This window comes from Balaenoptera borealis, assembly GCF_965194805.1.
Source record: "Balaenoptera borealis genome assembly, chromosome: 2".
Classification (NCBI taxonomy): domain Eukaryota; kingdom Metazoa; phylum Chordata; class Mammalia; order Artiodactyla; family Balaenopteridae; genus Balaenoptera; species Balaenoptera borealis.
The window spans coordinates 17,737,016-17,761,838 of NC_138867.1; the positions used below are offsets into that span (position 1 = coordinate 17,737,016).

At 34.7% G+C, this 24,823-nt stretch overlaps 1 protein-coding gene across 14 annotated transcripts in view; it reads left to right on the forward strand.

The window, feature by feature from the left end:
* The window catches only part of LOC309623713 (uncharacterized protein), a 244,439-nt gene that overhangs the window by 208,321 nt on the left and 11,295 nt on the right, over positions 1–24,823 (forward strand). For 12 of the 14 annotated variants that reach the window (XM_082380816.1, XM_082380817.1, XM_082380814.1 and 9 more), the window contains 2 exons: positions 3,167–3,352; positions 5,551–5,652. In XM_082380816.1, the coding sequence (XP_082236942.1) occupies positions 3,167–3,352; positions 5,551–5,652 (288 nt within the window). Of the gene's footprint in view, positions 1–3,166; positions 3,412–5,550; positions 5,653–24,823 lie in introns of those variants that run through there. The other 2 variants (XR_014241476.1, XM_082380812.1) reach the window with 2 other exon arrangements.

Here is a 24,823-nt window from a genome sequence, read left to right on the forward strand (position 1 = left end):
CTAAAATACACACACATTAATAATTACTAACCACCACCACAATAAACTAATTGAGGAAGCCCACTTAGCTTGAAAATATCAAAAATAAATTATATAAATGCTACAGAGCAGTAGAGAAAAATAATACTTATTAAAAAACTCAGCTGATTGTACCTGGTATACAGCAATGTAATGAAACTGGGGCGGGGGGTGCCAGTTATCTGGAAATATATACATGGTACACCAAAAAGAATAAAAACAAATATTATTTAAACATTTTAAGTTGCATTTGAAAAAAATCGTATTATTCAAAACTAATGATAGAATAAAATATCTTTGGCAAGATATAAATCTGCCAATGGTTTTACCTGCAACTTTGCTAGCATGAAAGAAAAATCAAGATGACTTCGGTATTGCTAAGAGAGCTCTTTTAAATGGAGCCGGGAATCCACTGAGAACGTGGGACTTACGTAGGTCTCAGCCTGATAGAATCTAAACTTTTGATCACTTATAGTCTTAATGCAGCCATTCAGAAATTCCACACAGTATTCCAGAAACTCAAGATACTTATCGGACCCTTACCCTAAATAACTGGTTATAGCCTATCCCTTAAGGACAAATATTTCCTTTTTGCATCAGAGCCAATCATAATTCTTGCAAGAACAGTTTAACAACCTTGTGGCTTTTGCCTTCATAAGCTCCTGCCTCTTTCCCTTTCCTAGAATACTCTAGGTTTTACCTGAATCTGTGTTTCCTGAATCGCAGTTCCTAAGACCCCAAATAAAGCTCATTATATTTGCAGCTTTAATACTAATTATTGTTCAACAGTAGAAATGACATCAGAATAGCAAACCCACTATAACTTATGTATAATTGTCAAATTTCATGTGGAGTAAAACAGATGAATCAAATAACAATTATAAACTTTTCAATATCCTGATAAAAATAATTATATGTAAAATATAAATTAAACAGGAAAAGTAAATAGAAATGTTTTAAATACAGTGCAACAAAAATTGATAGAAGAATTAAACTGGCATAACAGAGTCTGCCCCAGAAAAATATTTTCTATGAAGATTCATTCATTTTATGGAAAATGATGGAAAGATTTGATTTCATAAGCAGACAGTCAAAATCATCATGACAAAAACATCAAGATTGAAATGTCCATGTCTGGTGGTGAGAAAAGGATAGGATTTAAGTAGCAGAATCTACATTTCCTTTGCCCAGATAGAAAGATGCTGTTCAGGGGACACGTTTAGTCTCTAACCAGCCAAAGAGAAACCAGGATGTTAAATTTGGCTGTGCTTGCAAAGAAATATAAAATAAAGGAAAATAAAGAAACAGGAAAATAAAGAAGCAATTACTGGTGAGCTAAGTTTCAGGCTTCTTTTGCTCACTGTTTTTGTATTCATATAATGAATGAACAGCCTTTTCAAGAACACTTTAAAGTGCCTTAGGATAGGACTGGCATCCAGCCAGGAAATTCTTCAAATGCAATTCTGAGGGGAATAAAAAAGAAATATAGAAACACAGAGTAGGAGTTGTATTTTGAATTGCTTTTGTCTTTTTTTGTACAGTCTCAGAATACTTTTGCAAATCAGTTTCTGCAGCAATGGGACTCAAATTCTGGATTTCCTCTTGAAAAGAACATAGAACTACTGACGTTACGGTTAGAGGATGACCTCCAGCGGCTGGTATAAAATGCACAGAACAGCCCGTAAATTACATTTGTCCCAGATCTGACAACTCCATAGAATTAGACTGGAACAGAACTAACTAGTACAAAGCTCATTTCAAAGATATTTCTTATTCCCCAAATAAAGTAACCTAATTATGATAGTATTATAATCACCATAGATGACAACTTATTGAAATTTTCTGGTGGATCTTATTCACTCCTTGAGAGTATAGATATACATATGTATATATATGTGTATATGTATATATATATGGTCTTAGAATTGACCGCACAGATCAAAGCAGTGTCTATGTTGTCAATGGAGCAAAAGCTAGAGGACAGGCCAAGATATCCAGAGCTCAGAAGTCCATAGACAAAGAGGCAGGTGGAAGAAAAGAGCAGGTGAGTGCATTCTTTGGGTTAAAGCTGAACTATCTGGTGATGCAAGGAGAAACTTCAATCTAAACAGAATGCATTTCGTATGAGTTTGAGGAGGCGAATTAATACATGTGGATCCTTGTATAAAAGTCAGCCATTCTGTTTGGTAAGTGGCAAAGTTAAGGTGGGGCACAGCACTTAGGATAAGCTGAAACTTCCTAGAACGTACATAATACCTGATGGCACGTGTGTTTCATTTTGTCAAATATCCTGTTCCTCCTGAGACTGTTTCTGCTCTGAAGCAAGGCCTCTTTGGAGCACATTGTACTTTGATAAAACACTTCATTCCAGAGACAGAGGGAATAAGCTGGGAAACACAGGCTCTGAATATGCTCAATATTAGCTTATCAAAAAATGTAAATTTCTGCCAAGGTCTGGAAAGGGAATTATAGATATAACGTACTGGGAGGAAATCATCTGAAGTTGAAAGTCCTTGAACAGTTGCAGCCAAGCGTAACTAACATTTTTACACAGGAAAGATAATGCAGGGTATGTTTATGTATAAGTTCATTTTCAAACTGGGAAGGAAAATTCTCAAGATTCTCCTGGCCAAAAAAAAGAAAAAATTCAAGCAGAATAAATTATTCATCATACCAAGTGGCTTGCCCTAAAAACAAAAGAAAAGGTCATACCACCACCAGGACAGAATTATAGCAAGAGCCTAAAGCAGCAAGTATGTAGAGAAGAAAAAAAAAAATCCATTCTGTGATAAGTAACTCAAAAGTGCTGGACGAGAAGTAAAACAAAACAAAACAAAGTAAAACAAAAAACTCACTTTACGTTGAAAAAAAAATACAGTGATCAACAGAACTTTGAACAGTAAACTCTTGAACGCAATTCAGAACATAAAAGGGGAATAGAGTCTTCTGAAGCAGTCTAGATGCTGCCTGCCTAGAACGGTTTCCTGCAGACCTAGTGGGAAAGAGGGTAAAATATGCAAAATCGTTCTGTCCCCTAAAGTCTGCAAGATCTCTATGTGAAAATGCTCTTCTCTATGCTAGATCAGAAAACATAACCTCGTCTGTGAGCTAATTGGCCTTTCTAACTCCTTATCTCTCCATTTACCAGTTACTCTTCTTTACCTGGAAGAGTCCATCTGTGTCTGCAAACTCATTTATCCAGGTTGAAAACTACAACTGCCACAAGGGAGGAGAGGAAAGGAGGAGGAGACTGAATGCCCAACACTCAGGTCATTGGATTAGCTCTCCTACTGTCTATAGGACACAACACTCTTGGATGGGAGTATGGAGTGAGGTAAGTAGCCAGGAGAGTTTAAGGAAATTTCTACTCATAGAAATAAGGAAGTGAGGAGGATTATTTTATGACATTGTATAAAGCTGAGTAAACTGCTATTAAACAAGTTTTAAAGTGGTGATTTAGATTCCTCTGCTCAAATCTTTTTTAAGAGTCTAACCTAGGTATTAGGTGTTGACATTAATATGTACTCATCTCATTTCTGCCTTCCATGATGACAAAGTTGTGGATATTCCATTTAAAGTGAGGCTTTGAGGTTCAGCTGCCTGATGCTCGGTTCACCACTATCTAGCTATGGGTCCTTGGGAGACAATGAATAATTATACTAAATACATCATGTGTTTATCGTGGGACTGAAATAGTAAATAAATATGAAGTGTTATTGGAAGATATAGTTTTAATACTTTTCACTAAGAATTCATTATTATTGTGTTATTTGACTGTTATTAACATTACATTGTGATAGAAAGCACCTTAAAACATATTTGTAGAACAAGGAAAGATATAAATAAGCAGTACACCAAAATGAAACATGAAATTCAACTTTTTGACAGATATTATCCTAAGTTCTTAAGATAAATTTACTTAAAAAGTGGTCATCACTAACATTTTAGCACATTTTTTCTATTTTTTTCTATGAATTTCTACATGTGACTTTATTCATATAACAAAATGTATTAAATGCTAGTAAATGGAAAAGTGATTCCTTTTTGAGATGTAAAATATTTGTGTTCCTAGCTATTTTCAATCATACGGATTTTTCTTATTGGTATGTTAATGCAAAATATATATTTAATTAAATCTTAGCAAACAATTAAAAAATTATGCATTTTAGCTCCTGACATTTACATGAAAGTTCTCTTAGGGAAAAAAAAAAGCTTCTTCACTTTAAACAGGTCACTAAAACTACTATTAAGATTTATACTCTTTGTACAAAGTAACTACAAAAGTTCAACATGAATTAAATTTAGAAAATAAGACAGGAATGTCTCCAAGCTATTGATGTTTAATTTCAATTCTGCAAAGTGGATTTTGAAATAGTACTCCCTTCCACATTATGTTACACAGATCGATTTATGCTTTGTTGATACTGTGACATTCTATGTTACTATCTCTCACTGTTTAAAGATAATTGATAAACATTAGAACTGAAAAAAATGTTTTTTACACATAACAATGTAAATCTTAAAGGTAAATTGAGGGATTTAGTTGACGAGAAGATGCATAAACCATGAGATTCCAATTGCAATTTACTTATCTCAGTATTTGGAAATACAATTATGAACGTGCTATTCTAGCTAAGCAGAGAAATGTTTTATCTCACATGCATCTCCTCTGATTTTGCACTGAAGTAGAAGGAAAATCAGTCTATGTGTATTCACCTACTGATGAACATGAAACTGACTTTGTGAATGGTGCATTGCCCACAAACTGGGTACAGAGTGTCATTAATGGAAATAAGTGGAGGTGGGGGTAGTGGGACTCTGCAGAGATTTTTCTTTAAAACATTTTGCAGTAAATATCCACCTGCAAAAACTCTCACTATGCAAATTTATGCCAATGAATAATGAATCCTTGGAAATGCCAGTGTGCTGCTACTTCTCACAAGGCTACAAAAAGGACATAAGGTTGATAAAATATTTTTGTCGTCAAGATTGTCATAATTGGAAATAAAACTATTAACTTTGCCTGATTTAGATCCATTTTCAGATACCCACACCACTTATCACTGTTATAAATAATTTTGTCAACTATTCTGAATTATTACCGATTCCTTTATCGTGGCCTGAGGTATTCATGTCCAAAGTGACATAAAGAAAACTGCAGTTCCTTGATGGATTTCAACTTGATTTGGGGGAAACATTGCCCATCAAAGTATCACCGAATAATCATTAAAATCAAGAAATAATTACAAAAGAAATAAATACAAAGATTTGTAAAAGAATAGTATGAACAGCTATACACCAATAAATTAGACAAGCTAGAAGAAATGGATAAATTCTTGGAATCATACAAACCTTCCAAGACTGAATCAGGAAGAAATAGAATATCTGAATAGAGTGATCAATAGTACAAAGATTGAAACAGTAATCAAAAACCTTCCAAAAAACAAAAGTCCAGGGCTAGACAGTTTCACAGATGAATTCCACCAAATATTCAAAGAAGATTTAATACCAATTATTCTCAAACTGTTGCAGAACACTGAAGAAAAGAGAACACTTGCTAACTCATTTTATGAGGCCAACATCACCGTGATACCAAAGCCAGACAAAGACAAAACACAAAAAAGAAAACTACAGGTGAATATCTCTGATGAACATAGATGCAAAAATTTTTAACAAATATTAGCAAACTGAATTCAACAACACATCGAAAAGATCATACACCATGATCAAGTGGGATTTATTTCAGTCATGCAAGAATGGTTGATTCCTTATATTTCCTTGTCTTATTCATTCTTTATATTTGTAATTGAATTTACCAGTGCATCCACCGAGGTTTGAAGTTTTCTTTATAGGAAGGTTTTCAATGAAAAATTGTGTCTCTTTGCTAGAAGTAGGATGATTCAGGTTTTGTATTTTTTAAATCAGTTTTGATCATTCATGTCTTTCAAGATATTGCCAATTTCATCTTAGTGTTTTAGTTTTGGTAGAATAAGGTTGTTTAATAATATTCCTTTAATATCCACTACTTGTTAGATATATAGTAGAGTCTACTCTTTTTCTTACAACCTAGTTATTTTTAAATCAAATTTAATAATTTATTTAAAGTAACAGCTTTCAGATTTGTCAATTTCCTTATTATTGGTTTATTTTTTCTTTCAGGGATGCCTGTTCTAATCTTCTGTTTTAGTATGTAACCTTAGTATGCTTTTGCTTAGTATGTAACCTCTTCTCTTCCTAGCTTTTTTATAGTAGACACTGTAAAGATTGATTTTCAATTCTTTTTCTTCTTGTCTGTTATTAGCATTTACAGTTGTGAATTTTCTATGAACCACTCTTTTGCTTGCACCCCACAAATATCAAAGTTTTAAATTTCATTTGGTTCAAATATTTCCTAATTTACCTTTTAATTAGTTTAAACACTGGACTGAAGGTTTTAGCCAGTAAAGCAATGAAAGCATGGGAGGGGGAAAGGAGAGGGAAGGAAAGAAAAAAAAAAAGATATATAAAAAATGGAAAATAGAACTGTGACTATTTACAAATGAATGATTTCATGTGTAGAAAATCCAATATAATCTAAGTTATTAGTATTGTAAAGTGACTATAGTAAATTGCAAGCTAACAAATCAATATATAAACTGAATTCTGGGAAATTTCTGGGGTGAGCTTCAGCATGTAAAATATTTGGGGGTCATCACTCTCATAACAATAAGAAAAAGATAAATAAACTAAAAATCATCAACATTTGTTGATCCACCAGAGAACTAAAATTTCAGAGCATGCCAACTACCCTCAAATCTGGATATAGTTTCATCCAGAGAAATATAGTACCTGAGATCTGCTTACTTGGCTCTACATAAATAAATAAGCAGAATTCAACAAGAAAGAAAGAAAGAAAGAGAGAAAAAGAGGAAGGAAGGAAGGAAGTTAAAATAAAAATATTTTATTTTTATTCTTAATTGATCTAAGTAAAGTAATATTAACAATATATCAGGTAATTATAGTAGATTACAGTAATGTCGCATGGTGCAAGAGGGAGAAATTGAGTATACTTATATGATGTCTGTACTACAAGGGAAGTGGTATTTTTAAAAGCAGTTAAGGGACTTCCCTGGTGGTGCAGTGGTTAAGAATCTGCCTGCCATTGCTGGGGACACGAGTTCAAGCCCTGGTCTGGGAAGATCCCACATGCCGCAGAGCAACTAAGTCCGTGCACCACAACTACTGAGCCTGCGCTCTAGAGCCTGCAAGCCACAACTACTGAGCCCCCCGTGCCACAACTACTGAAGCCCATGCGCCTAGACCCCGTGCTCCACAACAAGCGAAGCCACCACAATGAGAAGCCCGCGCACTGCAAGAAAGAGTAGCCTCAGCTCACCGCGACAAGAGAAAGTCCATGTGCAGCAACAAAGACCCAACGCAGCCAAAAATAAATAAATACATTTATTAAAAAATTCTTTTAAAAAAGCAGTTAAAAAGTTAGTTTACAATATTTGTTGTAGAAGCAAGGGCAAATATTAAAACTTTTACAAAAGAAGTATAGTTGATATGCTAACTGAGCATATAAAATGGAATTATGGAACTTCAATTAAAACCAGAGGAGGCAGCAAAAGAGGGACAAACAAGAAATGAAGAACAAGGGCAATGAGTAGAAAACAGTTATAAACATGGTAGATATTAACCCAACAATACTGATAATCACTTTAAGTGAAAATGGCCTAAATACACCAATTAAAAGACAGAGATTTTATGATTTCTGTTCACTGAAATTTGTTAAGGCATGTTTTGTGGCTCAGAATGTAGTTTATCTTAGTAAATTTTCTATGTGAGCTCATCAGATTGTTAAAAACTTAGTAATTACACACCACTGGAATGGTTACAATTAAAAAGGCTAACATACCAGTGTTAAGCAAAGTTTTAGAGGAAAGACGATTTTCATACACTCGTGATCAGACTGCAAATTGATATAACTACATTGGAAAAAGTTTGGCCTTTTCTACACAATTTGAGCATAAACATTCCCTTTGAGTCAACAATTTCACTCCTTGATATATAATCAAACTGTGTGACTATTGCACCAAAGTTTTATTAACATGATTATAAACACATTAGCCATAATATCTAATTCATATAAATAATCTAATGGGAGGGAAGTCCAAAAGAGAGGGGATATCTGTATGTGTATAGCTGATTCATTTTGTTGTGCAGTGGAGGTTAACACAACATTGTAAAGCAACCATACTCCAATAAAAATTAATAAATACATTCTCTTCATGCATATGTGGAATGTTTATAAATATCAACCATTCTATCACATAAAAGAAGACTCAAAAAATAACAAAGACACACTATCTAAAAGACCTCATGAAATTAGAATTTAATAATAAAAGGCTAGCCAGAGTGGGAAAGCATCCCTAAATAACTAACGGATTAAAGAAGAGATTATAACATGAATTACAAATATTTATAACTGAACAATTAAAACTCTACATGTCAAAAGTTGTGGGTTTCCCTGGTGGTGCAGTGGTTGGGAGTCTGCCTGCCGGTGCGGGGGGCATGGCTTCGGGCCCTGGTCTGGGGGGATCCCGCGTGCCGCGGAGCGGCTGGGCCCGTGGGCCGCGGCTGCTGGGCCTGCGCGTCTGGAGCCTGTGCTCCGCGGCGGGGGAGGCCGCGGTGGTGAGGGGCCCGTGCGCCGCGGTGGGGAGTGGCCCCCGCTCGCTGAAACTGGAGGGAGCCCTCGCGCAGAGGCGGGGACCCAACACAGCCAAATAATAATAATAATAATAATAAATAAATGAATAAAATTTATTTAAAGAAAAAAAAGTTGTGGGTTGCTGCCAAAGTGGAATTTTAAAAATTATAGCCTTAAAATAACTTTATTAGAAAAACCAAAATGACTAAAAATAATTGAACCACATTTTTAATTCAAGAAGATAGAAAAGTGAACTAGAAGATAAAAGAAGCAACAGAAATTAGCAACAAAATCAAAAGTTAATTCTTTAAAAAGACTAATAAAATAGACAACTTCTGGCAAGGTTGATGAAGGGAAAAAAGAATTTTTTTAAAGGGACATAAGTACAGACACTGTAGAGAAGAAAAGGGTCACAAGGGAATACTTTCAATGCCTCTATGCTAATGCATTTAGAAACTTATATGACATAAATACATTGTTTAGAAATCTAAAAAATGATCAGCTTCAGAAAAAAGTAGAAAACTCAAATAGACCTATAACCATTTTAGAATCTGACCTACAATGAAAAACATAAGAATTTGGATATTTTTCAGGTGAATTTTACCAAAATTTCAATGAATAAGTAAGTGCTGTCTTATTTAAGCTGTTGCATGAATAGAAAGAGAAACAAATCCTCACCTCCATCTCTTTTCTTGTGACTGAGATAACCATGATACCAGAATTGGAAAAAACAGTGTGAGAAAGAAAAATGGTAGACCAATCTCATTTAGGAACACAGATACAAAATTCCTTTTTTTTTTTTTGTAAGTATTTTTATTGATTTATTTATTTGTGGCTGTGTTGGGTCTTCGTTTCTGTGCGAGGGCTTTCTCTGGTTGTGGCGAGCGGGGGCCACTCTTCATCGCGGTGCGCGGGCCTCTCGCTGTCGCGGCCTCTCTTGTTGCGGAGCGCGGGCTCCGGACGCGCAGGCTCAGTGGTTGTGGCTCGCGGGCCTAGTTGCTCCGCGGCGTGTGGGGTCCTCCCGGACCGGGGCTCGGGCCCGTGTCCCGCGCACTGGCGGGCGGGCTCTCGACCGCTGTGCCACCAGGGAAGCCTCAAAATTCCTTTTAAAATGGCAAAATGCATCTTAAATTTCGTACTAAAAATACACCAAGACTAAGTTGAATTTATCTCAGGAAAACAAAGATGGCTTAATATTAGTAAATCTATTGGTGCAAGTCACCACGTTAATAGATTAAAAAATAGATCATTTTAAATCTCAATAGATGAGAAATAAAAATAAAATATTTAAACTTTTAGAAAACTATGAATATAAAAAAACTTTTAAACCTGATATAGTGAACTTGCCAGAAATCTACAAAGATTATAAGTGGTGAAACATTAGAAGCGATCCCTTTGATTTTATACTGAAAAGAAATATGTGCAACACCTAAGACATGATGGAAATAATTGATACGCTGGATTTCATTAAAACTGAAAACTTTTGCTCTGTGAAGAAAATATCAAGAGAATTAGAAGACAAGCCACAGACTGGGAGAAGATATTTGCAAAAGATACAGCTGATAAAGGACTATTATCCAAAAATATACAAAGAACTCTTTAATATTCAAAAATAAGAAAACAACTTGATTTTAAAAATGGGCAAAAGACCTTAATAGAGACCTCCCCAAACAAGATATACACATGGCCAATCAGCATATGAAAAGATGTTCCACATCATATGTCACTGGGAAAATACAAAAAAAAAAAAAAAAAAAAAAAATTAATAAAAAAAAAAATCTATCATGAGTAGAATGGATATTTTGTGGTAACTTTAACTGATGATTTATTATACAATTGTGCAACTGGATGAACTACAACTATATAATTGAACATCAAGGAATCCAACAAACATAATTTTGAATAAATTATGTAAGGCATAAAGAATACAAGTCATATATATAATATATATGTCATATATATATAATTAATTTATGGGTTTGGAAGTCAAGACAGTCATTTCCTTTGGGGAAGAGAGGGGTCAGGAGGAAATATGAGAGGGTTTGAAGTGCTGGTGCGGTCTGTATCTTGATATAGGTGGTAGTTACCAGGGTGTGATCAATTTATGGTACACTTTAGATATGTCATTTAAAAAATTTATTGTAGAGTTAAATTTAAAAAAAAAATCCTCTTATAATTTCCTAAATACACTAAGTGATTCATTTCACAATTCTCCTAGATAGCTTTAAGTAGTGCAGAGTGTTTTACTGAGCGTGGTTGACATGAATTCTCATTCTAACACTTTCAGCAATGCTATATTCCTCCGTAAATAATATAGCCCCTCTGCACCTCATTTTTTTATCTATAATATGAAATAAAGTTCTTCTTATATCCAAAATTTCATGATAATAACACTTGCCTAAAGATTCTCAAATGTCTTGTAAAAATCTTCATTTTTAAACTGCATTCCTAAAAATGAATATAGACATTGTTCTGAAAAATACATTTTAAAATAACCCTACTAAGTACGAAGAGAACCACTGAGGAATCAAGCCACTGGGCAGTATCAGGATCTAATGTTATACCCAAAGCCATGCAGTAGACACAATCATTAAAAGATTCACAGTATGAGACCTTTTCTACTTTATCAAGTGTCTTTACATGTACAAAATAGTATCAGGTAAGCTGAGGAGAAAGTTGCCTAAGTGGGCATGGTTATATGATGATGTCTCAACAAGCCACCTGGTTCCCCGTGGGGCTAATCCAGCTTCTCCTCATATTCAATGGCTAATTAACACATTTTAAGATTTTAAAAATATTCATTATTATGGTGACTGGATGCATTTGATTATCTAGTATCACATAAGTTCAATTATCTATCATCTCTAAATGACAGGCATGGCTCAGTTCAGCCAGCAAAGTATTCTACTTCCAAGATATTGACTTGCGATTAATCCTATTATCTCCTCTGCTATAAGGAGAAAAGATTATACTGGATGGCTTTGTTTCCTGCAGCAAAGTAATTTTCTGCATGACCAGCAATAATGTAATGTGGGGTATTTTAATATGAGGGAATTATTTTTAAAATTAAACCTTAAACAGAATGCAGATTGTAATAATACGGCAGAGATGTGCACAAAATTATGAGTCATTTTTAAAAACTGTTAACCCTGCAATATGCTCTAGTATAAAATAGTGCAATAAAGAAAACATACCTGCAACAGAAAAGATTTCTAAATCTCCTAGAAATGCATATACAATGCTGAAACTGACAAGGTAACACTCCCTTTTTATGGTATTCCATACTTTAATGGAATTGCTTTCATCTTTGAAATTAATAGTCTTTTATTAACACAAGGAAATGTTTATGAAAAGGACACATGATAATAATGATTCTCTTACCAAAGAGAAAATGTTAATATTTAAGAGTGGAAAATGATCAATGATAAAATGTGAGTTTTAGCAAAATTAAGTCATTGAGTGTGCTACAGAAAAATAGAGTCTCTGGATCTCCCTGTCATGGTATATAAATTGAGAAGATGAACAATGATGATCTCTGAAGGATCTCTGGGATCCGGTGTCCCCCTCTTTTTATTTTCAAATGTCCCACTTTATAGACAGAAAGCTATCACCAAAGGGAGGCCATGTATATTCTTCTTTTACAAGTTCATCCTCTTTTGAAATTAAATTTTATATTTGAGGCTATTTGAGGTGAGATTTTGAAAACAGAATAGATATAGCATCTAGAAAGAGATGAGAGAGAGGAAGAACACAAAAAATGTTTGATCTGAGCAGAAAATTTATCTATTTACATATGAAATATTTCCCATGAGTCCCATTGTTGTTTATTTTATTCCTTTATTTCCTTATCCCACAATTTCTTCCATGGCTCTATTGTCTTCAAAGGATACTTCAAAAGAGTTGAAATAAATAAAAGTAAAATACTGTCATTTTAAAATGCTTCATTCGGGCTTGTAAATATCCGTATTATATCAAATTCAAAACCCCCTTAAATGATTTTCCAATTAAATAATCCCTTAAATAGTAATAAAATTAAAAAGTTTTGAATTTTTATAATGTGGTGGGTCTTCTCAGTATTTTATATAAAGGACCACTGTGGTGTCTATCTTTACTAGTTGACAGATCTTTTTTTCCAAGTGTCACTTATTCTGACATTTCCAGTCATTTCTTCTAAAATTAAAATATCCTAACAGATCAATGAAAACTAATGTAAAATGATAAGAAAATACTATTTATTATATAAACTGGCTAAGCCTTCACTATAAGACATTTGATTTTAATTTGTAGTTCACACTATCTTTCATTTAGAAGGAAAATAGCAGTTCAGAAGGATCGTGGTTTAAAAACACAACAGTCGTGTTTGTTTCCTACCTCAGCTGTATGATCATTGAAATGATTCAAGTTACCATTAGTCCTAGTAACAGGAGAATTGCTGGCATGTTGTTTCTAAACTAATCGTTATCGAAATGTAGTGGAGATTATACAGAGTTCAATTATAACAGCCATCTACCTTCTTCCTCCCCTGATAAAAGTATTTGATCCTATAAAACAACAACAGCAGTAAATAAAGATCTGTGTCCCACCTCAACACAGTTTTAGAATTTAACTCTTTACAACATCAGTAAGCTTTGGGTATCCTCAGATACTTTTTGCACTGAAAAAATTTTTCCCTAACATAGCTGAAAGTTTCGTGCCAGGCACAAAGTAGGAAGAGGAAGAGGAAGTTGAAGATGAAGATGACCAGGAAGACAAAGTAGAAGAAGAAGTGGGATAAGGATAAACGGAGGAGGAGAAGAAAGGACGGCCTAGTAGCACTCTCTCTGCTGGCTTCAGGGACTAGGTTGGATGATAAAGACAGAGGTTAAGTCTAGGTGTTGGAAGAACTGTGTATATGCAGTCTATGTTTTCTTGGTGTAGGCAGTTTATTTCAAATACAAATAAAATATATAATTTGTTAGATGTTGACAAGTGCTATGGAGTAACTTTATCTTTTTAAACGAATATGTAGAGAGTGGTTGAATTGAGGTTTGCTATTTAAAGTTGGATTACACTTTGTTATCTGTTACCAAATTTTCCAGTGTTTGCCCATCATTTAGGTTTTAAAAGAACTGTATCTCATTACAGTATTTATTTGCATCTATGTTATAAGGAATGGTCTTAAATATCTTTTTATATGCTGAAGACACATTTATGTTTCTTTTTTCCATAAAGTCCTCATACCCTTCACCAATTTTGTAATTCAGTAACATTCTTTTTCTCAATAACGTGTAGAAATTTTATATATGTACTAGAGAAATTTGCCCTGTTCTATGATTTAATTGTAAATATTTTTTCCAGCCCATCATTTGTGCTTTGACTTTATTAGTGGTATCTGCTTTCCCTAATGCGATCCTTTTCAGTTTCCCGAAAAGGTCAACCTTAACCTTCAGCTCTGCCTTCCAGGCTCCCTGGTTTGACTTTCTTTTTGATCTCAGTGAATTCCTTGGTCCCCTAACTTCCCTATACTGATTGTTAAGCTTCAATTCCTGTAGGAGAATTATATTTTTTCCTGTTTTCTAAAGTTCTGGACTTATTTTTCGCAGGGTTTAAGATTTGGAAAAACATATCAGTTTTCCCAGAAATGCCAGGAAGGAATTCCCTCAGGGAAACAGTATGTGAAATTCTAAAGATTTCATGCACTTTAAGTATAAGAGGACTTTTTAAAGACACTGTTTGAGGAGAGGTGAAGGGGGGAAATGCTGCGAAATAAAAAAGCTATGAGAATTATACAAAGGAAAATAAATGTATGAAAAGAGGCAAATAACTGTTCCCATAACAGTTTTATTTTTATTTTTATTTTTTAATTCCAGGATGCTCAGTTAAATTTGAATTGCAGACAATGAGTATATTTTTTTAAAGGGAATAGTTTTTTTTGTTTGTTTGTTTGTTTTAAATTTTATTTATTTATTTATTTTTGGCTGTGTTGGGTCTTCGTTTCTGTGCGAGGGCTTTCTCTAGTTGTGGCAAGTGGGGGCCACTCTTCATCGCGGTGCGCGGGCCTCTCACTATCGCGGCCTCTTGTTGCGGAGCACAGGCTTCAGACGCGCAGGCTCAGTAATTGTGGCTCACGGGCCCAGCTGCTCCGCGGTACGTGGGATCTTCCCAGACCAGGGCTCGAACCCGTGTCCCCTGCATTGGCAGGCAGATTCTCAACCACTGTGCCACCAGGGAAGCCCAACAGTTATTTTTATATGTGCACATATAAAATAATATTCTATTTTACAATATGTAGAGAATATATTGTCTAATATTTCTGTTTACTGACTTCTGCCTCTTAGGAACTGATGTTTATAAAGAGGGAAGTTGACTTTCTCCACAACAATATACAAAGTCAGTTTATACTATTAATTGTTTCCTCAAATTTAAACTGTCTTCTCCATATATTTACATTTTCTAAGCCTTCATATCACCTGCTGATATTCCATTTCTGAATCTACTTCTGGGTTTCCATACCACATTGGTAATCCACATCCCCAAAGGAAGCTGGATGATAATTGTTTCCTTAGAATTTGCTCTTCCTCCTCCATTTTATCTCTCAAGAAATGACATAAAGCCCAAGACACTGCCACTGCTCCTTTTTTACTTTATCCAATGAGTCACTACATCACCTCTAAATTATATCGCAAGTTTACCTCCTCTTTTTCACCTGAAGCATCATAGTCTAAAATCACAGTCATCTTACTCCCCCACTCAATCACTGATCTAGCAATGAATGGATCTCCCTACCTCCAGGATCATCCTGGTTCAGTAAAAATTTCCAACCCTCTGACAGTGACTTTCAAACCTGTAGTTATGACTCAGTCACTCTCCTGCTCAATATACTTCAATGACTTTCAACCACATTCCAAATAAAGTTTGTATAGGAGGAAGATATTAAATCAGAATAATTTTGTTCCAGGTGATTTCTAGATCCTACCTGATTTAAGGCTTCTTTAGCCAGAAAGTGAAATGTACTCCATGCTTTACAAGGAAGACAGAATCTGGCTGAAAATGAGGAGGCCGTTGCTTTGCTGTGGATATCAAGATAGTGCTAAAGTTGTGTAATAAAAGTCCAGGTGAGAAAACAAGCTAAAAGCAAATGCTTTTTATGTTTCAGTTTTCCTTGGAGGAGAGAGGAAGAAGATTTCTCAAAATTCCCAAGGTGGAATTTTTATATGTTAGGATCCAAGCTTGGTTGTCTCAGTTCAGAGAATTTTGTTGTTGATATTTGTTTTGTTTTTTCATTGCTTTTTTAGTCTATAAGGTAACTGAAAAATTAGAGAGCATTACAGTGTTATATAGAAAGAGAAGAGATAAACGAATATCGTTTTTGTTGGTAAAAGCTGATGAGATAAGTAGAGGAAAAGAAAAGGCAAATTTTAGATATGAATCCTGTCTTTGTTTTCTGGATCTAGACAAGGGTTAGATTGAAAGGCGTTTGGTTGTTAAGACTAGGCGGTTGATATCTGATGTCTTTTTTCCATCCCTGCGATGCTGAAAGACTGTACTTGCCTCAGAGAATCCTAATATTAAGTCAAAAATGATGCCTGAGGGTAAGAATGTAGATGCTGAGGAAAATACTTATGTAGAGGGGCCTGAGGTAGTTCCCTTGCTTCTCCTCAGACAACACACAATATATAGACAATCAAAACTTTCCCGTGTGCCCCCGTGAGGCAAAATCAATAGAGCTGAGGATGTTGAGCGGAAGGGGTGGGGTGAGTAGGTAGCCATATGGACAAACGAGGGCCACCGCTAGGCTGTACAAGCAGAGCTGCACTCACAGCAGACACAGTGAGTCACCACAAGGAAACCATTAGGCTCTTCTGCTGTGATCACAGAGAGACACTGGGGACAGTGTGAAATAGAGTGTGGCACTTCCCCAATGGAATGAGAAAAACCAGAGCTCCAGGTGCCATTTTGGAAGTTGGATCACAAGAGAAGGAGTCCTCAGAAGTAACAAACCTTAGAATATCGAGTAATTTATAACCTTGACTCTTTTAACTGTATATCACTGAGAAACTTTTTCATTGGCAAGATCAAATGTATTCACCATCATTGAGGAAAGATATCTACTATAGGAAATATCACACTTTTTTGTACATCTGACGTACACTATAAATACTTTGACCCCACTCCAATCTCAAATTAATTACAAGTCATCTCAATCATGAAAATAATCTTAACTGATGCCTTGTGCCAGATGCTGGGGATAAAACAGTGAGCAAAATGGCACTGATCTTCATCCACAGTGGGTTTACGGAAAATCAGAAGAGACAGAAAAATAAACAGTTAGATAAAATAAGGTGTGAAAATTGTGTATGAGAGCCCAAGCAGAGGCACCTAGTCAGATCAAAAAAAGGTACAAATTACACCTAATTACTTGTTATTTTTCTGCATGCATCCAAGGCTCTAGCTACACTGCGTTTCTTGACATATCCTGATATGACTAAGGTCTCAAACTTTCATGCATTTGTATAAGTCATTCTCTGTATTAGTTTTTGATTACTGCTATAGCATTACCATAGATTTTGTAGCTTAAAACAAAACAAATGTATTGCACAATCATTCTGGAGGTCAGAAGTCTTAAAATCAAGGTGTTGGAGGACTGAGCTCCTACTGGAGGGTTTAGGAGACAATGTTTCCTTGCCTTTTCCAACTTCCAGAGGCCATTTGCCTTCTTTGTCCTGTGAGTCTTCCTCGTATAATCTAACCTCTGCTCTGTCATTACATCTCTTTCTCTCTGATTTGATCCTCTTGCCTCCCTCTTACACAAACCCTTGTGACTACACTGGGCCTACTTCGATAACCCAGGATAACAGTCCCATCTCATGATCCCTACCTTAATCACATTTACAAAGTCCCATTTAACATTTAAGGTAAACATATTACCTGGTTTCAGTGGTGGTGGTTTTCTTTCACTGGGCTAGAAGAAAGATTCATTCAGCATACCACTCTCTGCAAGATTTTCTATTAGATCTTTTTAGATTTTATTTTTTAATTCTTGTTTTTTTTTTAATTCTTGGTGATAGAAGAAAAAAGGAACAGAAGCAGTAGGGAATAAGCAAAGGAAAGAGAACTAGAAGGAAAGCAAGAAAGAAGGGAGGAGGGAGAAAAAACAGGAAGCAAGCAAGCCAAGCTCAAATTACAATAGTTTAAAAAAATTATGTTTTTTGGTGAACTGTTAAAAATAAGACTGTGGGAGAGCTCATGTTATACTATTTTGAAAGGGAGATTTCAAATGACCACTCCAACATATATTCATTTACATGTGTGAGGATATTAACATTAATATATTTGAATGTTAGCAAAGGAACTAGATCCTCTTGGCCTCTTACTTCATGATATGGAATGGTTTTAAAATCTTTCAAAAGTAGTCACACGTTATCTTTAACTACATGTCTAAAACATACTTTTGCTTTTTTAGCACAAAAACTATAATGTTTTCAGCTGGATCTCAGAAAATGAGAAATGCAGGATGCTCTGTTGGGTGTTCTTAGTTCTGTAATACTATCCCTCAGTTTGTCCTATGGAGTGAGAATTACTGACCCTCAGGGCATGGGGAGAGATTTATTATTTTAACAATTTTTGTAAAGCATGGTCTAATAAGTAAACTCCATCTGCTAACATAAAAGCAGTTCCTTGTTAGACCTGGATATAATGTCTGCTTACAGGAGATTATCCAAAGCATGATTATGGTTAAATAAAAAGCCATTTGCATCTGTTTATTTTAACTCAAAATGCATATACAGTCTCTGGCACTAAGTAGGAAAGTAATAGGTTCTTATAGCATGTGATATTTAATTTATCTTTCCTTTTAAAAGTTCATGCCATGTAGGTACTCCATCAGAGTTTATATGGATACAATTTTCTCCTAAAATACAGTTTTTATAAGAAGTCATCTACTGTTGAGCTTATATATGTCTCTGATATAGCTTTCTTTTAGTGCCTCATAGAAAAAGTAGCCCTTCATTTTGTTTTATTATTGAAGGAGAATCCAGCAAATACCTTAGGCTGATTCATCTTAGAAATATCTGTTCTCTCATCTGCTGTGTAGCAAACCTCCCACACAGTCTAATTTGTTCTAATGCTCTTCCCTTTACAGTTGCAGCAGTATTTTCAATTACTTTTAAAGCAGTATTTTCTGGGAAAGAATTGCATTTTACTTTATTGCCATATAGTTTTCTAGATATTTTTGCTTTCCACCATGGGAGGAAAATCAAGTTCTTCCTGGATGAAATAGGATATTTTGCATTTTGCTATTACATAAAGCATTAAACAGGAAGTCTGAGTCCTTTTTTATACCACTAATAAGATAACGTGGCTACAAAGGCTTTCAGAGTCACTCTTCAATTCTTTCCAAAGCATTGTCAAAGTTTTTGTAATTTTTGTAAATTTTTTAACACATCAATATTATTAACCACATCAGTGCCAGCCTTTCAAGTCCCTACACAAACCTTCAGTGACTTTTCACTCAGATTTAATTTAAAATCCTTTGAATTAGAGGATACAGAGCTCAAAATAATCTGACTCTCCACTCCCAATTCCCTGAACTAAGCTCTCACCACCTCGACTCTGCGTCCATCAGCCGTTTTGGACAACTTTCTTTCCAAATAAGTGTATCTTGCTCTTACCTCTGAGCGCTTGCACTTTGCCTGGAACACCGTTCCTCAGCCTCAGGTAGGAGCGAGCTCCCCCTCTTACCTGCTTCCTATGTCACTCTCCCTGACCACGCTTTTGAATATTGCAAGTCTCTCCTCACTTTTTTCCCCTCTAGCGCTCATCACCACCTAATATGTTATATAACTCACTTATTTCACGTTTTGTATATAAATGTCTAGTGGAAACCAAGCACTCTGAAAATACCAATTGCTTTTATTTGTTTTCTGTTTGTATTTAACTTGAGCATCCCCAAAACCTAGAACCGTGCTTACCACAGAGGTCGTCAATAAGTCTTGTTACTATAGACAGTAACTTTCAAGATAAATTTACACTGATTATTTTCCTTCCTGATGTGCTATTCATATTTAGTTTTTCTGAGAAGCCCAACTTGTTACTCTCCTGAGAATGGTCAATGGAAAATCATAAAGTTCCTTATTTAATATTAGAATTTCTTTACAAGTTTATATCAATAAAAATTTTTAAATATATACTTGATCAAAAGAACAACAGTGAATAATTTAAAACAGCTTACTTCTACAGGCCCACCTCAAAGATATTCCATGTTTCGTTCCAGACCACTGCAGTAAAGTGAATATTGCAATAAAGTGAGTCACATGAATTTTTTGGTGTCCCTGTGCATACAAAAGTTATGTTTAAACTATACTGTAGTTTATTAAGTGCGCAATGGCATTATATCTAATAAAACATGTACATGCCCTTAATTAAAAAATACTATATTACTTAAAAAATGCTAACCATGATCTGAGCCTTCAGTGAGCTGTAATCTTTCTGCAGTAGTAACATCAGAGATCACTGATCACAGATCACCGTAACAAATTAAATAATAATGAAAAAGTTTGAAATGTGAGAATCACCAAAAGAGTGAAGTGAACAAAGGCAGTTGGTAAAATAGCGCTGATAGACTTGCCCGATGCAGGGTTGCCACAGACCTTCAATTTGTAAAAAGCATAATCTCTGTGAAGCACAGTAAAGTAAAGAATAATAAAAGAAGGTATGCTCGAATAGCTTAGAATAATAGTTAACATTTATGAGCTGTAAGGGAGTCTGGGATTTTTGACCTATTCACTTTACATATGAGGAAACCAATAACTGAGAGGTTAAGTGACATGTTAAAATTTACCATCATAAACCAACACAGGCAGAGCAATTCTGATTTAGAAGTGCAATCCTGTAACCTAATATTATATCTCACTACTTTCCCCAATTCTAAATCAAATTTGAAGTTATTTAAAACATCTCATATAAAGTAATACTTTTTTCTTTTATTTCCACGTAATCATAGCATGGAATGGTTTTAAAATATTTACAATGATAGAGTTAAGTAAAAACTAATAGATACACTATTGGTGCCTTTCAGAGTAACACTATCTAATTGGATATTACATCCTCATTAAGATTTTGTGAGTAATTATTTATTTAACGATAGATATTGAAGGTAAAACCATCACTTGTATAAGTTAGTGAATATTGTAATTCCTCCTACATTAATAATTCTAGGAAAATGCTATTTCATATACTTTGTATTTTCTGCATTTTATAATTTTATTTTCACTTGCTAATAATGAAAACATAAAGGAAATACCTAGACATTTTTTGTTTAATTGACTCTTTTAGAAATTTGACTCCTTTCTTGTTCCAAATAGTGATCTTCACATATATATTCATCCTCTTCTTCAAATGTTAAATAAAATGAATAATCAGTTGATTTATTTTGTCCAGTCTACCCTCCATATTTCATCATGGCCCTTACCTTCATCTTCCATGTCAAGTCTAAAGGGCGCTGTAAAATGAACCAGGTAGTTAATGATTCTTAAAATTTTATTTCAAATCTCTAAGTTCACATTTTTAAGAAAACACATTGCAATTGAGCACCTTTGATTTTTCTAAATTTCTACCCTGTTTTAAAAGTAAACTTCTAAATAGCTCTTTTGCTTTGGATACGAGAAACACCAGAGTACAAGAATTCATAGGTGAAATTTCTCAGAGAAATAATATGAGTGAATGTGTCTCAATGCTTGAAGGCAGACAGATCATGACAGTGGGCTGCTGAAAAAATTACTTTATAATGACTATAGAGGGCCACAAGCAGAGGAAGAAGAAAGCAGTGTACCAAGTGCTGATTCAAAAAAATCTGAAGAATACTTGGGATTTGATAAGTTATAGTCAACAGAGTTGGGATGGTAAGAAAGGCTGCTTAGGACTTCTTTGAAAGAAAGCTTATTATGAAATTATTTTTGGCAAGGCATATACTTCTGTCTCTTTCTTACTGAATTTAATCTCATGATTTAGATTCTTCTTGGTGTATTTCTATCATTCTCAAGTTCAGTTAACCCTCCTCACATGCTGAATTACATGGAATTGCTGATAATTGAAAATTTTTGACATAAAAAGAACAATTTTATATGATTCAGTCTACAGTAATAAACTCACTCGTATTTCCACATTTATTACTATATAAAAATTCATCTTCATTCTCTTTGTTTATTCTCTGTTAATGAATAATCATATTCTCATGGCAAACAACTGATAGGTCGATCTAAAAATGTTTCAGCTGAAAAATAAAATGACTAACGTTTAGAAGAAATAGAAAAGGCAATCTTATTAACATATTTTAGTAATAAGTGAACCAAAAAACCTTGGTTGAATGAAATCCCTGTTGTGCTGACATGCGGATTAACTGAGACTCTCAAAGTGTTTCTGTTTCAACACTGTGTGTGTATGTGTGTGTGTGTGTTGTGTGTTTAACTAGTACTTTAACAATAATTGCTCTTAGTGACACTTTGGAAACTGTGTTTAACATTTATATTCAATTGCCTTCCACAATCATTTTTATTATACATTCTATTTCTAGTTTATAGTTTTCTTATCCTCATTCTGCAAATTTCCTGTCCCCTTTCCCCTTAAATAATTTCTAAGCCTTTCATATTTCTCTTCCTTAGCTCCCAGTGGAATTTCTTTCATTAAAACTGCTAGATTGACATCCTTAGTGAGATACACTTCTAGTTTTTCCTCCACATGCCCAGCATGTCTGAGACTATTTAAATTGTGATAGCACCAGTTGCACCAAAAGAGATACATTTGGGCCTAATTAACTTCTTTTCATTAAAAATGACCTTGTTACAGTGAAACAGGCATTAGGCAGCCTCAGCCCTCCCAGAGATACATTTAGAAACATAGCAAAAAAGGAAGAGATCTTTTGGACACTTTATTTATTTATTTATTTATTTATTTATTTATTTATTTATTTATTTATTTCTGTCTGTCTGTGTTGGGTCTTCGTTTCTGTGCGAGGGCTTTCTCTAGTTGTGGCAAGCGGGGGCCACTCTTCATCGCGGTGCGCGGGCCTCTCACTATCGCGGCCTCTCTTGTTGCAGAGCACAGGCTCCAGACGCGCAGGCTCAGTAGTTGTGGCTCACGGGCCCAGCTGCTCTGCGGCATGTGGGATCTTCCCAGACCAGGGCTCGAACCCGTTTCCCCTGCATTGGCAGGCAGACTCTCAACCACTGCGCCACCAGGGAAGCCCCCTTTTGGGCACTTCTGAGTCTTCCAGTCATATGACTTAGATAACATTAGCTGCGGATGGTGTTATTAACACTATCATCTTTAATAAGATGATTCCTTTGTCCAATGATGCAAATGGCTGCTTTTCCCCAGTGAGCACTTTAATATGAGCAGAGATAGTCACTATCCTGTGATGTCAATGTCTTTACTCCTTCTAGTGACAAATATGTGCATCAGTAGGACATGTGGAAAACACAAAGCTCCATGATAATATGATATACTGAATGATACTGTATTGAATTGCAGTATGTCCTCCTTTTGAAAGAGAAAGAAAAATTTTGAAAATAATAAATTAATTGTGGGTTCTTGTATTTAATCCCCTTTTTTTTCCTTATATTTCCATAGGTCAAATACATGACCTATTTTCTAAGTTTTTTGCTTTACTTATATTGTAACTCTATCAAGAGCAGGATTTGGCAAAATCTATTCAAAATACTTTAACTCACCACCAATTACAGCTCTGTTAGCCTATAAAAGGTTAGTTTACAAAGACAATACGTGTTCCTTCCAGACTCCCTCTCAATATTTACTTAGATTCATTTCCTACAAACACTTCTGTATATACGTTTCATTCAAAATCACACAAGGTTGACCGTAACTTCACATTTGCAAATAATCCTCTTCACCCTTTTTGCTTTCTGCTTTTTTTACTTGTCCTCTTCACACTCTTCATCATATGTAAAAGAAATGTTAACAGACCTCCTTATAAACTTTCTCTGTTATTAGGTGGGTACACAATTGATCAATAGGTATAATAATCAAATCCTGGTTTATATCTAGTGGAAAAAATGAATATATATGACATCATTATATTACCTTACATATGAAATTATTTGTATTTTGAATTTAGTATTTCTGAGATGATATTTACTAGTTCAAATTACAGATATCTATGTAAAAGGTAAAATAAGAAAGCATATCGTTAGCAGTACTGTGAGCTTGAATTTAAACTTCAAGGTGATACTTGCTGATATGTATGAATAAAGTTGTAGATAAAATAATGCCAATTAAGAGAAGGCATTTCTTACTCTATTAGAAGAAATATTACGCTGTGGAACTGGGTGGGTTTCACTAATAATTATACTGATTTCCTTGGTCACCTTGGGTAAATCATTCTACTTCTCTGGGCCTCAGTTCCCACCTTCATTAAATAAAGTAATTAAACTAGAATCAAGGTTCTTAAACTTGAATGTATGTTAAAATAAACCTGAGAGATTTAAAAAAATATATTTATGCCCAAGTCCAATGACCAGAATTTGTCTGGGGTGGGTTTGGGCATCACTATATTTTAAAGTCCCCAGAAATTTTATAAAACTTGATTAGATGATCTTTAATGTTTCTCGCAGTTCAAAGAAGTCTGAAAAGAGTTGAATAAACTAGATGTTGATATGACAAAGCATTTAGAAACCAGTGAACCTAAAATATACCCTTATGGAAAACTTGAAATGCATGTGCTATATAAAAAAATGATAATTCCTATTCATTTCTTACTATTATGTAGCACTGTCTGGGAGCATCAGCATGTGTTTCTAGGAATAGATTCTTCCTGGAGATTTTAGTGACTGAAGCATCCCACACTTGCCATTCATCAGAAAAACATGCCCTGTGGGTTATTACTATACAGTCTGCCTTCTTCAGAAAAGTAACAGCAATTTGCTAAAGCAGTACAGTGAGTGCTACAGAACATAAGCTTATTGTTCCAATTACTCTTCAGTTCTTGGAAGGGAACTAGCGAGAATAAAATCTGGCTTTAGGTTTCTGTTTCAAAGACATTTCTCTGCCAAACAAAGGTATATGTTTTAGAAGATGAAACCAAGAACTTAAAGGAATCTACAAGATTCAACTTCTTCAAGTGCA